Genomic DNA, 13,766 nt, shown 5'->3' on the forward strand with positions numbered 1-13,766 from the left:
AATGTACAACAAAGAAATAACTTTAATAATTCAAATGTTGTAGCTGTATTTGAATAAAGGATTGTTAATCATCATGTTTTGGTACCCCTGCCCGCAATCACTTCCGAATATAGCCTCGCAGATGACTTCCGTTTTTATTAATTTTGCAGACGAATATTCTCGTTTTGGAAGCGAGCAACAAGTGAGGGGGCAATCGAAAGTTGATTTGGAAAATTATAACATTAACTTGGTGGTTTGGTTCAAACGGAAGGAAACACTTATAATAATCAGAAATCGACGATATCGTATTGGTCTATTGTAGTAACTTTAGATTAGTTTTAATGCCCTCAGTTTTCGTTCACCAAGATGCAGTGAACCTTTACAGAGATTTCAGTAATTTTCTGGGCCTATCCTTAAGGTGCCATCATTTCCGATCTGTCTAAAGTATCCATTTCTCGAAACTGCCAAAAAACATTTTGCCCTGTTCGTCCATAATCAATGATGAAACGTTAGAAGACAAGGTGGCATTTGATTTGTGGTAACGGCGTTAGGCCTAAAGGTTCGACCAGATACCATATACGGCGTAGCATGGTTAGAACTTTGATGTTTTTTTGTTCTTTTAGAGTCACTATTGATGTGTCAAAAGAAGGCATCATCTCATGTAACCTAACCCCCTGAAACCGATCGTTCGTGATTTAAAAAAAATGCATTTCAATGTTTCAGAAACCAATGGCCAGATGTTACCTGATTTCATTCCTTGGCTCAGTGTCATGCAAGTTATCCTTGAAACATCAATTAGCATGGCACACAGTGTTCGTAAACACACACAGGAGTATATCTTCAAAGCCGTGTAGGTCTAAACAAATTGTAAATCTACATAATAAGAGACTAATTCCATCGTTACACATCAACTCCTTTCATTCTGAAACATGTGTAAGTCAGACTGAAGAGAAGCAAGAAAGGGCTAAGGTTGATGTGAGCGATAAAGATGATCTGGTACATAAACTGTTCAAGGGATTAACAAATGGAGACAGGGCAAGTCTTGCAAGGTCTATAACCCTTGTAGAATCCAGTCATCCAGGAAAGAGGAAACAGGCACAGCAATTACTATCCAGAGTACTTGACTACAACAAACGCAGGACCAGACATATACTACAAGAGACTCAGTCATTTAGAATAGGTAAGCTACCTATATAGATATTGTCATTATTACTACATGTATAATAATAATTACAGTGGACTGTCTCACATTGTTTGCATTGTCATGATACTCTTAAGCAATCCACAAAAGTTGATGTGAATAAACAGAAAAAAAGTTCTTTTTACAAAACAAATTGCATTGTCAGTGTCCATGTTGTCTAAGGCTATACATGCTACTTTTTAGGTAGACTTCGCAATTCTGTTAGTCTGTTAGTAGATTTATTAAAACTATATAACATTGTGCATTTCTCGTCTGTCCCCCCTCAGTCTCCTAAGACAGTCATCAAGTCATCATGGTAATACTTAATAGAAACACATGGCCTAAATATTTCAGAATGGAATGCCCTTTCTGCACACATATGCAGTACTACATCTTCATAAAACGTATATCTCACCATGCTCACAAAAACGTTTATTTGAGCATGTTGAGTAAAGATAATAGTGCTCTGTGCTTTTGTTTCACATGCCTACAATGGCTCCTCTATAGCTACCTTCAACTATTCAACTCACAGATTTGTCTACTAATGACACAAACATCTCTCTCAACCTTTTTTAACATGTTTAAGATTTTATTTCTTATGGTTTGGTTTGGTTAATGTGCCAATCTAGTACATGTTGTATGAGGGGTTTTCTGTGAAAATGAACTTTGATAGAGATGAGAAATGTAACCATGGTTACCATATATCGCTGTGAATTTGCCAAACAGATTCATTGTCCTCAAGAATCAGCATCAGATTTTGAGTATGTCAGTATTTGTTTCATTTTAGACACTTGATAGAAGTTCTGAGGGCTTCTGGGTACATGAGAAAAACAAGTAAAATGAAAAGTAGTTCGAGTTTGAGATTGTTTAATCTGTTTCATTTTTTTTAGTGTGCTATAATGTCATTATTTATGTACAATATAAATACAGTGTTATTTAGTATTTCAAAGACGTTATCATAGTCGTTATGATTGTTTGTGATGTTGAAAGCAAATCTCAGGCAACCACTATCAAGATATTCTGTTGCTGATATCAATGCATTAATCATGTTTATGTGCAAGGGCTATTCCATAACAATTATGTATAGCAATATAGTGTGAGGCTGATATAGAATCATTCAATGTGTCCTCAGCAACATATTCATGATATTGCTAGTCATAAGAAGTGACTTAATTGGGATCCCGAGTGGTTTCCAGGTTAGAATTGGTCCCCACCTTATGCTGGTAGTAAAAGGCTAGTAAAATGTGTATCAACGTACACTGATGATATGAATCACTGCACACAATGAATATCATTCACTGGATTGTCTGGACCAGATATTTCAAGCTGACATCATATAGCTGGAGTGAGTTGTGTTTATCACCGCTTTTAACAATGTTCCAGTTATATCACGGCATGTCAGCTTAATGTGGGAGGAAAGCACGAAGTGATGCAGGTCTCAGACGTTTACCACTTCGGTGAAACCCACGAGCACGGGTACGGTGCTGACAAACCTAGAAACATAATCGGGGCGAACCGGTATTCGAACCCACAATCATAGGTTTCTGGCGTGCCCAAGGGACGTAACTTTGCACAGCGAATCGCGGCGCCTTACATGATGGGCCACCCGTTCCCCCCCATATAGCTGGAATGTTGTTGAGGGAGATGTTAGACAACAAACACAAAACACACACACTTGTACTATGATTTACTTAACTGGAATGTATACTAGTAAACAGTAAATACATACATTATTATGACTACAAATATATCATTTTGGTGTCATATTATTGTGTCATATTAAAATTGTTAAGTGTGTTATGTGAAGATCCGGGGTAGAATAGGCCTTCAGCAAACCATGGTTGCCGTAAAAGGAGACAATGCTTCTCGTAAGAGGTGACTAATGGGATCTGGTGGTCAGGCTTGCTGACTTGGTTGATGCATGTCATCGTATTCCAACTGCATTGATTAATGCTCATGATGTCCATCACTGGATTGTCAGGTCCAGACGTGATTATTTACAGTCTGCCGTCATATAGCTGGAAAATAGCTGAGTGCAGCGTTAAGCAACAAACAAACAAAACATAGCGGGTTGTACTACATTATGTTACCATGGTTACAGCCCAGACTGTTATTGCTGGTTAGCTGTGAAGTTTTCTAAATGTGTTAATTTACACTTAAACAGGATTAACAGGACCACCAGGTGCTGGAAAAAGTACATTTATTGAAGCTTTTGGCAAGTTCCTGACAGGGAAGGGATTCAAAGTGGCTGTCCTTGCTGTTGATCCCTCGTCATCAACAACTGGAGGTAGAATACATCATATCTTCTTTGAAACCCTGGGTTGGGGAATGTACCTAGTGCTTGTTGAATGAAGGGAATCACAAGTATAAATACTAACCATTAAAGGTAATGGGAATAGAAGCAAGGGAGTGTTGTCATACAGACTTATTCAGCATGTTCAATATGCAGAAGGACCCGCGAAGATCCGGGGTAGAATAGGTCTTCATCAACCCATGTTTGCTGTAAAAGGCTACTATGCTAAGAAGTGACGAACGGGATCGGGTGGTCAGGTTCGCTGACTTGGATGATGCATGTCATCGTATCCCAATTGTGTGGATTGATGCTCATGATATCAATCATTGGATTGTCTCGTCCGGACTCGATTATTTACAGACTGCCATCATATAGCTTGAATATTGCCGAGTGTGGCATTAAACAACAAACAAACAATATACAGAAGCAAGCATCTTTCTTGTTTTTTACATGTTATGGATAATTAGATTTTTCAAAATATACCTACATGCAGGAGACAAACCAGACAAAATAATGGGAAAAAAAATCTTGGCAGGTTTGGTCAGAGGTTAATATGCTAAACAGAAAGATATTGACAAAAACTACAAGTTTTATAAAATAAACTAAGCATGCAAAAAGATGTTCAATTGTGCTTGTTTTCAATCAACATTATCTATTAGAGACTTTTTTTAAATGAACACTATTAGCTAAACATTCATGAAGGTTCATTACATTTTGAACATAAATGGCAAAATAAATGCTCAAAACCAGATTTGAATCTCTTGAACACATCATGCATGATGAACTGTTGCAAACCATTTTACAGATTCGTATGCAAAATGTGTTGAAATGATTTTATCCTTTTAGCATCTTGTACCTATTAGCAATGATAAATGTTAATAACATCAACATCCTGACATATTATTCATCTTAGGCCATACCATTACTATGGATTCCTTGGAACAAGAGAAGCAAAGAAAAAAATAGCATCCCTGATGAATTTAAAAAATGTCAACATTACAGATGTATGGGACCAGATTGGTAGGGCATGTTGGAGGGTGGAGGAAAATAAAAACAACAATTAAGATCAGATCTTAGTCTCACCACCGCTAACATCTTCCCGAGGCAAGAGAGTTAACTGACTATAAAAGTCCAGTTTCCACCCTTTCCGAACTAGGTTGGTATTACGGAGTTACATTTTGGCTGGTCTAACGAGTCTTTGCATAGTCCAATCAAAATCGCGCAACGAAATTGAAATCCGGTTCGTAAACTGTCATGCAGATTTCGGTCGATTGCAGAATTTGTAAAGCATTTGCACTGTCAACTAGTTGTCAACAAACATTTTCCATGTCTTTTCATGGTTGTGATCAAGGTGCTCATGTGATTTGATGAACTTCGTGATGTAAGACCTGTTTTATCACAATATAGATCTTGATTATCGATCAGATTGTCTTGACTGGGCGCCGCCATTTTGTTTAAAACAAATGCAAGTGATACGAGAGGTGGAATCTGATTGGTCCATAGGAAAGGCTTAGAAGGGATATAACTCGTAAAAACCACTGGTGGCGCTACGATCGAGCCCAGGAATTCCAGCCAAGTTTGGCAAGGGTGGAAACTGGACTTTTAAAGTCAGTTAACTCTCTTACCTCGGGAAGATTCACCGCTAACAAAAGATGTGAGGACTTCTCTTCCTATGATTACCTGTCACATCAGAAGTTCATTTCATGTTATTTGATATAAATATCAATAACTGTACTTAATTTGTTTTATTATTTTGATAAATAACACTTTTTGTGCTAATCTGTGATCCATGGACTTGCAGTGATGCGTACTAGTGACCCCCTCTCAAGTATTCACTTGTATTCACTTGTATCACGTGAGCATCTTGATAAAGAAGAATGAAAATATCTGTTGACACCGAGTTTATGGTATACATGCTTTTCAAATCCTGCAATCAACCAAAATCTGTTATGCATTTTACGAACCGGATGTCGATTTCCTTACGCTATTTTGATTGGACTATGCATAGACTCTTTAGTCCAGCCAAGATATAACTCCATAATTCCAGCCAAGTTCGGCAAGAGTGGAAACTGGACTTTTATCATGTTATAGTCAGTTAACTCCCTTGCCTCGGAAGATGTCTATTGTTATATCACGGGTAGAATTACATGAAATAGCACACCCCTTTATGTTGTCCTCTATGAGGTCCATGTAACTTCAACTCTGCTCTCCTTTGCCCAGGGGGCCGTCGGGCAGCCTAGTGGTTAAAGCGTTAGCTCGTCATGCCGAAGACCCGGGTTCGATTTCCGACATGGGTACTATGTGTGAACCCCATTACTGCTTTCCCCTGCTGTGATATTGCTGGAATATTGCTAAAAGTGGCGTAAAACCATACTCACTTACTCACTCCTTTGCCCAAACTCCAAACTTTAACACCTCACTGCTTCAGTTGCCATCTCCCATTGTATTCAGCCTGTCATCCAATGCATCCCTTAATGTCATGTTCCTTGATGTCTGTGAGCTCTCAACTCTCAGCTACAATACAATGTACTTTTTAACTGCACAATACTGGAAATAGCAATTTTCCTGAAACTGAGAATGGGAGGGGTGTGCACATTATACTCAAATGCGCACTCAAGTGTTGCTTACCTTCCAATGAGAAATCATTAAATGTTTGTGTTGTCGGCGTAATTCATGTCACTTTTAATCGTCATTTTCATTCATTTATTTTCGAAATAAGGGAGATTACTTCAGTGGACCCGTACTACATGATATGTAATTGGTGAGGCCTTATGCAAAAATAAGAACTTTAGGACATGCCTACCTTGTGTTACCCTCATGTACATTATATATGAGTACTCTGACAATTTATTTGTGTTCTAATTCTTCTGCAGCTTTGTTGGCAAAGAAGACTTTGAAGCATGTGACATGTGTGGATGATGTGATCTCTGCCTTGTAGGCTCCCTTCTTGGTGATAAGACGAGGATGCCGGAGCTGGCCCGAGACATGAACGCCTTCATCCGCCCCTCCCCCACATCAGGGAAACTGGGAGGGGTGACCAGGACAACCAATGAGGCGATTGTCCTCTGTGAGGGGGCAGGGTATGATGTCACTCTAGTTGAAACTGTTGGTATGTGCAGTGAAATATCTTTCATGAATGAACCATGAATCTGAATGAATGTCATGTCTAAGCTCTTCACACATGCAATAACATTAAAATAAGATCTTAATTCTAGCTACTGCTAAACAAATATCTGAGGACATCCCAGATAGGACCCATGAAGAGCCTGGGTAAAAAAGGTCTTCAGCAACCCGTGCTTGTCGTAAGAGGCGACTAACGGGATCGGGTGGTCAGGCTCGCTGACTTGGTTGATGCATGTCATTGATCCCAATCGCGTTGAACGATGCTCGTGATATCAATCTTTGGATTTTCTGGTCCAGACTTGATTATTTGCAGACTGCCGTCCTACAGCTGTAATATTGATGAGTGCAGCGTTAAATAACTCACAAACCCATAAACAAACCAACATCCCATTATGGGTCACGTCAGACCAACCTTTTGCAAACTTTGACCGACTAATGGAATGACTGACAAGGAATCTACATTAGCCAATCAGAAGGCAGCTTACTCGTGCCTTACGGCACTAGTTTTAAACTGGCAACTACACTTCGAACCTTATCACAAATTTTGATAAATATCTTGATTAAAAATTTGAAACTGAACAAAAGAACATTGAGTAATGGCTAATAGATTCCCCAAATTGTATGGATCCGGTCATAAAGCCCGTAACTGGCTTACGAGGTTGCAAGATTAGAAAACACATTCCGACTGTCACTTTCATGATCTGGTAAGCTACGCACTGATTGGTCGGATGTAAGGTTGTTCAGACGTGACCCGGAATGGGATGTTCTCAGATTTTAATGAGATTGTTCACACATGGCACCCATGTGACAAATGAACCAGGTTTTTAGCGTGACGAGCAAACGTTTTAACCACTAGGTTTTCCCACCGCCCCTGACCTCCAAATGTGTCATTAGATATTCAGAGAGATAGATAATGTGGGTGGCTTTTCCTATGAACGGGAGGACGATGCCTACTATGAACTCATCAAGCAATAATCACTTATCCTGTTTAATTGGCTTCATGTCCCTATTGGCTTCTACCTACCGTATGTGTTCTCTGTCCATCGTGTTGTGACAGTATTATCCTTCTGTTGTCAACACTTACTCTGTTATCCCACTCATGTATGCAATTGTTGTTACTGTTAATCCTCTACCGTCAATCCTCCACCTACTATATATATTCTGTACAATGTCCCTCATTCAGTCCTGCTTGACAACGGTATAAGGATCTATTTTCGCTTTTTACAGTATTAAAGAAGTTGTTATCCATAAAATTGTGTCTACCTTGTCATCTGTTTCTTGACATTTGGGTATTTCACTTAAAACCTGTTTCATAACAATGCCTGTGAATCATTTATAACTATGTGAATATTAGTATACCTGCTGCTTCCGGCTCCCTCTCCGAAAAGCCATTTTTGGTTTACGAAACCTAGCATTGTAAGAAAGGCCCTATTATTTTAATTACCAATCAGCGACTAATTGAGACACAAGAAGTACATTGACTAGGCACGATGTGCTTTTCAACTGCCATCTGTCAGTATGTTTGTCGCAGAAGCTTTTCTGAATGTAACTGTTGGTACATGAGTTTGGAGATCGGCTGATACACAATCATTTTATCTAACAGTTGTAATATATGCAATCGTTTTATCTAACATGTCTAACAGTTATAATATACGCATTAATTTTATTTTAATAGCGTATTTATAGTTTTTGTTGCATATATGATACCCTAGGATTTGACTTTTCTGGGTATTTCAGTTGACTTAATGCATAATTTAAGCAAATACGCAGCTTATCTTGAGCTTTGGATATCAGACAAGCAGGGATCTTTTTTGAATTTTCTGATGTGGGCCCATTTAGCACTGATAAGGGAAATTTGGAACAATTTGTGTGTGATGCCTATATGATACAATGTAATAAACCCCCTGTGCTTCTGAAGATGTAGGCTTTTTCCAGATTTAGGGGCCATTCCTAGAATTATCCCTGGATGAGGCATCATGTTGGAGTAAATTGTTGGACGTTTATAAGATCGTGGTGTAAAATCTACTCTACTGGTTGCAGGTGTAGGGCAGTCTGAGTTTGTGGTGGCAGACATGGTGGACATGTTCTGTCTTATCATTCCACCAGCAGGAGGGGACGAACTTCAAGGTGAGGTGCTCAGGAAATGTTATTTAATGTCAGCAAGTGGTCGAAATTAAAGAGGGTCATGTGATCCTTGAAACCCGTGACGATCCGGGTAAGAGTAGGTCTTCAGCAACCCATGCTTGCCGAAAAAGGTGACTTATTTGCCGTAAAAGGCAACTAACGGGATCGGGTGGTCAGGCTCGCTGACTTGGTTAATGCATGTCATTGTATCCCATTTACGTGGATCGATGCTCATGATATCTATCACTGGATTGTCTGGTCCAGACTCGATTATTTACAGACCACCGTCATATAGCTGGAATATTGCTGAGTGCAGCGTTAAACAACAAACCAACCAGCCAAACAACCTCATGGTCATCATCAAAGGTCGACAGCATCGCTTTGGATTTTCCTTGCACATCAAGCTAACATGCCAAGATGTAATTAAAAAGTGTTTTAAAAAGCGGCATTATAAAGCCAAACTCACTTTTTCAAAGAAAGCCATGATGATAAAGAACAGAACCTTGTCCACTTGGTTGCAGGTATTAAGAAGGGCATAGTCGAGGTGGCAGACATGGTGGTCATAAACAAGAGTGACGGAGATCTCGTGGCAGCCGCACGGCGGATCCAGGCCGAGTACGTCAGTGCCCTCAAGTTCAAGAGACAAAGATCGAAAGTGTGGAGACCTAAGGTAGAGCTGTTCAGAATATGCTATCTTTCATCATATGGTTATTTGAAATGAAGGAAAGATAACTCTATGGTATTTGCAAAAGAAATGTGAGATTTATTTTTCAAAGAATTATTACGTAAGATGTATCTGTTGAAAGTGTTGTACTCTTCATGATTGAAGATATGTCCTCTAGAGCATCAGTTTTTATTAATGGTAATATTCAAATGATAATCTGTTGGACAAACAGGGGAAGGAAGAAAACTCTACGGGCTTGACTGCACACATACATTGAGTGTTGTGTTGTGACTATGCTATTAAATGTTCTCCAGATGCATTTCTCGCACTGTAAACATGGTAGACATCATCATGATAATCAACTCAGCAGCCACTGGACCAGTGGAGCTGAAATGTCACATGCTAGCTTCCACCAGTGATGACCCCTCAATTTGTTTCAGAGATTCAAATCTGATTTTCATCAGGGCCGTCATTACCATGATTACTAAGCCGATTTTGTTCAAATTATAATTAAACTCTATGTATGTTTAGCATGTTTAGTTAATAGTGGGACTCAACACATGTGGTCTTCTTGTTGCGATATTTAAAGTTTGACCTTATTTTGACCTTTGTGTTCTGACCATGCATTTTTGCTGTGTAATCAACTTCTCTGAAATTGCCAGAATGAGGAAGCTGAACTTTGGAATGTCTGTTTCTTATTTTGGTGACATCATCATCATCATCATCATCATCATCATCTTTTGTTAAGAATCTATAGAATGCAGTTTTAGTTTGTCTTGTAATTTATACAGAAAATATTTGAATATTATAAAAGCGGGCAGCAGTTTTGGTAAGTTAACAGTCTTTGATGGCATTAGTAACTGTAGACTACACATCCAGATGGGCCAAAGTGCTGTGGCTCTATTTGTATATTATTTTTCGAAATTCAAATTTGAAAATTCTAGTGGATAGGACGTCTGCCCGCATAGGGGAGCTTGATGATCATATCAAAATATGTCAAAGGTAGTTCTTGTTGCCCTTCCTGGTGCTCGGCATCAAGGGAATAAACACAAGGAATGGTTGGCTCGGAATCAGTATACTGTGAGGGGTATCCATGTTCAACTATGGCATGGTATCTCAGTGGTTTAGTGCCATATAACCAGCATTATTTTGGGGTAACTGACACCACGCACGCATGCATGCATGCAACATTAACCATGTTAACCCCATTTCACCCAGTTGCCAGTATTACTCACTCAGTCACTATATTAAATACATGTACATGTATTCCCGTTTGGTATGCGACACCTTCAATGGTGTGTCATTTTCAGATTCATCACAGTCGCGGGGATGTACTTGGGTCTTACCTAATTTTGAGTTCAGGGGACTCTCAGTTATAAGTGTAAAGGTCAAGGCATGAACGTGGGGTCCTTGACTAGTGCCGTGTGACAAACCTTACTTCATGAATGTTACTGATGTCATGTCATTGCATATGCTCTGAAAACTGTAGCTTGTAGATGCAGATTTCAATATAAGTGTGAAGAATATCAATCATTTATGTTCAGAACTTTGAGTGTATTTCATAGCAGGATACTCGTAGATGTTTTGAACCCATTCGTAACGTCTATGCATATTTGACGCAATATTTAACACTGGTTAACATTCTGACTGCTTGTTCAACATGTTCAAAGTGAAGTTATACTCAAACCACTCACATTGCCGATGTTAATAACATTAAGGAACATTGTCTTACTTACTTACAGGTAAAGCGCATATCAGCATTAACTAAAGAAGGCGTCCCAGAGTTATGGGACTTAATGGTGAACTACAAAACATTAACATTCCAGTCCGGTGAGTTGCAAGTGAAGCGGGAGAAACAGCTGAAGATCTGGATGTGGAACCACATCCAAGACTACATCATGGAGGCATTCTATAAACAGGAGGGTGTGGACAAGAAGATGGTTGACCTGGAAAAGAAGGTGGTTCGAGGAGTGATCACACCTGGCCATGCAGCTGATGTGCTCCTGAAGACATTCATGAAATACTCGTGACACCGTCGTCACTGCAGCTGATCCTATATGTGTTATTCCAAATTTTTTTGTGAAATGGATTTTTTAAAACCAAAATTGAAGATGAATTGAAGGAGGTGCATACTGTTATAATATTTATGAGAGTTTCGATTTCTTTCCACAAAGCGACAACATTAATGTTAGCATAAAAAAAACAAAAGAGAGAAAAGAGCCAGGAATAGTTTCCATCAAATAAATCTTTGTACATTGCCCGTTTACTGTACACATTTAGGGTTTATATTTATGTTTGACACATGTCATTAAAACAGAAACTAAAATATGTAAAGATGTCAGACAAGTTCTACAAACAGTTTTTCTCTTCAAAATAATTGTAAATCATCTGAGTAACAGATACTTGTGTGAAGGTGATTGCTATGTCATGGTTTTTGTATGAGAGAATCACACACAATAACACTGCATAACAGATATACTGTGCATATACTGTGTCCAGTAATCTTTTATTTATACTCGATTCATTATTAATACTTGTTTCAACCAAAACTGCACATGTAGCAAAAACGATGTAGCTTTTACTAGTGTTTAATATTCAGTTTTATCTTTTGACAAATAGAAACCAGTTAGAAGGATTTTAGAAAACAACCACAGGAAGTCTATGAGAATTGCACCCTTTTTCACCTTGATAAATTTGATACCGAAAGCTGCTCTGGTGAGGTTCTCTGTCTCCTCACCAATGCGGTCACACCACTGTCTGCTGCTGGCCACTTCAATTCTTTTAATTTTGATACCTGTCTGTGTTAAGCTGAGGACACCTCCAAAGAAGGTGGCATCAGGTGAACCTTGAGCAAACTCTGACTTCCCAATCAAAATGAAGGATGCATGAATTCTTGAACCAATCAAATGCCAGGTTTCTGAAACAAATCAGCTGCAAGTTTTTTACTGCCTCAATTGAAATTTTGATCTTGGCAAAGAAATTTGCAGTAGCCAGACTCAAAATTTATTCATCAACCCTCATAATTTGAGTGAGTGTTATCTAGGTTTCTTGTGAATATTATTAACATGATTATCTTTGAATATGTAATGACTGAGTGTTATCTAGGGTTCTTGTGAAGATCATGAACATTGTTATCACTGAATATAGATCGAGTGATTGACTGTTATCTAGGGTTCTTGTGAAGATCATGAACATTGTTATCACTGAATATAGATCAAGGGATTGACTGTTATCTAGGGTTTTTGTGAAGATCATGAACATTGTTATCACTGAATATAGATCAAGTGATTGACTGTTATCTAGGGTTTTTGTGAAGATCATGAACATTTTTATCTCTGAATATAGATCGAGTGATTGACTGTTATTGAGGGTTCTTGTGATGATCACAAACATGATGCTGATCATATCACTGAATACAGAGTGATCAAGTCTTATCTAGGGTTTTTGTGGTAACCATGGACAGTGTTAGTGAATATAAAGTGATTAAGTATTATGTAGGGTTCTTGTGTTTGTTTGTTGTTGAACACCACACTCAGCAACATTACAGCTATATGACGGCAATCTGTAAATAATTGAGTCTGGATCAGACAATAAAGTGATTGACATCATGGGCATCGATCCACATAGTTGGGATTGATGACATTAATCAACCAAGTCAGTGAGCCTGACCACCCGATCCTGTTAGTCGCCTCTTATGACAAGCAGTCGCCTTTTACAAGCATGGGTTGCTGAAGACCTGTTCTACCCTGGATCTTCACAGGTCAGGTTCCTGTTATACACATGCACATTGTTATCTGTGATGATCATAAACATAGTTATCAGTGAATATAGAGTGATTGCGTGTCACATGGTTATCACTAAATATTAAGTGAGTGATTAGGTGTTATCTAGGGGGTCTTGTGATATACATGAATATTGTTATCACCTTATATTGTGTGAGTGATTGCTTTTTATCTAGGGGTCTTGATAATTGTGAACATGATTAAAACAATATACACATTCAGATTGAGTGTCATTTATTAATCTATTTTTTTGTGTGATTATCATGAACGTTGTTTTCACTATCATGTGTCACATTGACTTTGACTTGTATGTGTGATTATTAAAAGGGAAGTTAGCGTGGCGACGCATGGTCCTAAGTTCCACCAGATCGGTTTGCATCTGAAAACGCATATGTTCGTCCTGGATAATGGCCCTGGACGTCGAAGCCATGAGGGAAAATGGCTTGAGAGAGCGATGAATCTCGGTTTCCACATAGGCGAGCTTGGTGTCAACATAGAGGTGGGACAGTTGGATCCAGTCATACGGTGGAGATCCTTGTCAAGCTCATGGGTGCGGTCCACAAGGAGAAAGTGCATCGGGTAATCCCTCCTTCTGTAGCATTTAGGACTGAAGAATGGAGT

General features: G+C 38.8%; 1 protein-coding gene across 4 annotated transcripts; it reads left to right on the forward strand.

The window, feature by feature from the left end:
* Positions 1–106: 106 nt before the first annotated feature.
* LOC124141896 (methylmalonic aciduria type A homolog, mitochondrial-like) lies at positions 107–12,986 on the forward strand. 4 transcript variants are annotated; one of them, XM_046510088.2, is made up of 7 exons: positions 107–181; positions 703–1,159; positions 3,324–3,446; positions 6,391–6,561; positions 8,616–8,702; positions 9,221–9,369; positions 11,106–12,986. In XM_046510088.2, the coding sequence occupies exons 1-7, from the start codon at positions 122–124 to the stop codon at positions 11,391–11,393; spliced, it is 1,335 nt and encodes a 444-aa protein (XP_046366044.2). In that variant the 5' UTR covers positions 107–121; the 3' UTR covers positions 11,394–12,986. The 4 variants fall into 4 exon arrangements, with proteins under 4 accessions (XP_046366044.2, XP_046366045.1, XP_048243448.1 ...); XM_046510089.2 differs by having other exon boundaries at positions 132–570; XM_048387490.1 differs by lacking the exons at positions 107–181; positions 703–1,159 and adding an exon at positions 5,673–5,746 and having other exon boundaries at positions 3,328–3,446; positions 6,326–6,561.
* Positions 12,987–13,766: the final 780 nt, after the last annotated feature.

Source organism: Haliotis rufescens, unplaced genomic scaffold (assembly GCF_023055435.1).
Source record: "Haliotis rufescens isolate VD_foot unplaced genomic scaffold, xgHalRufe1.0.p SCAF_7, whole genome shotgun sequence".
Lineage (NCBI taxonomy): Eukaryota > Metazoa > Mollusca > Gastropoda > Lepetellida > Haliotidae > Haliotis > Haliotis rufescens.

What these genes read in the sequence shown, in the direction of transcription:
- LOC124141896 (XM_046510088.2), top strand. Translation starts at nt 122, where the DNA reads ATGACTTCCGTTTTTATTAATTTTGCAGACGAATATTCTCGTTTTGGA. An exon ending in GTTTTGGAAGCGAGCAACAA is followed by an intron (nt 182 to 702) that starts GTGAGGGGGCAA and finishes TCAATGTTTCAG; the next exon opens with AAACCAATGGCCAGATGTTA. An exon ending in AGGAGGGGACGAACTTCAAG is followed by an intron (nt 8,703 to 9,220) that starts GTGAGGTGCTCA and finishes ACTTGGTTGCAG; the next exon opens with GTATTAAGAAGGGCATAGTC.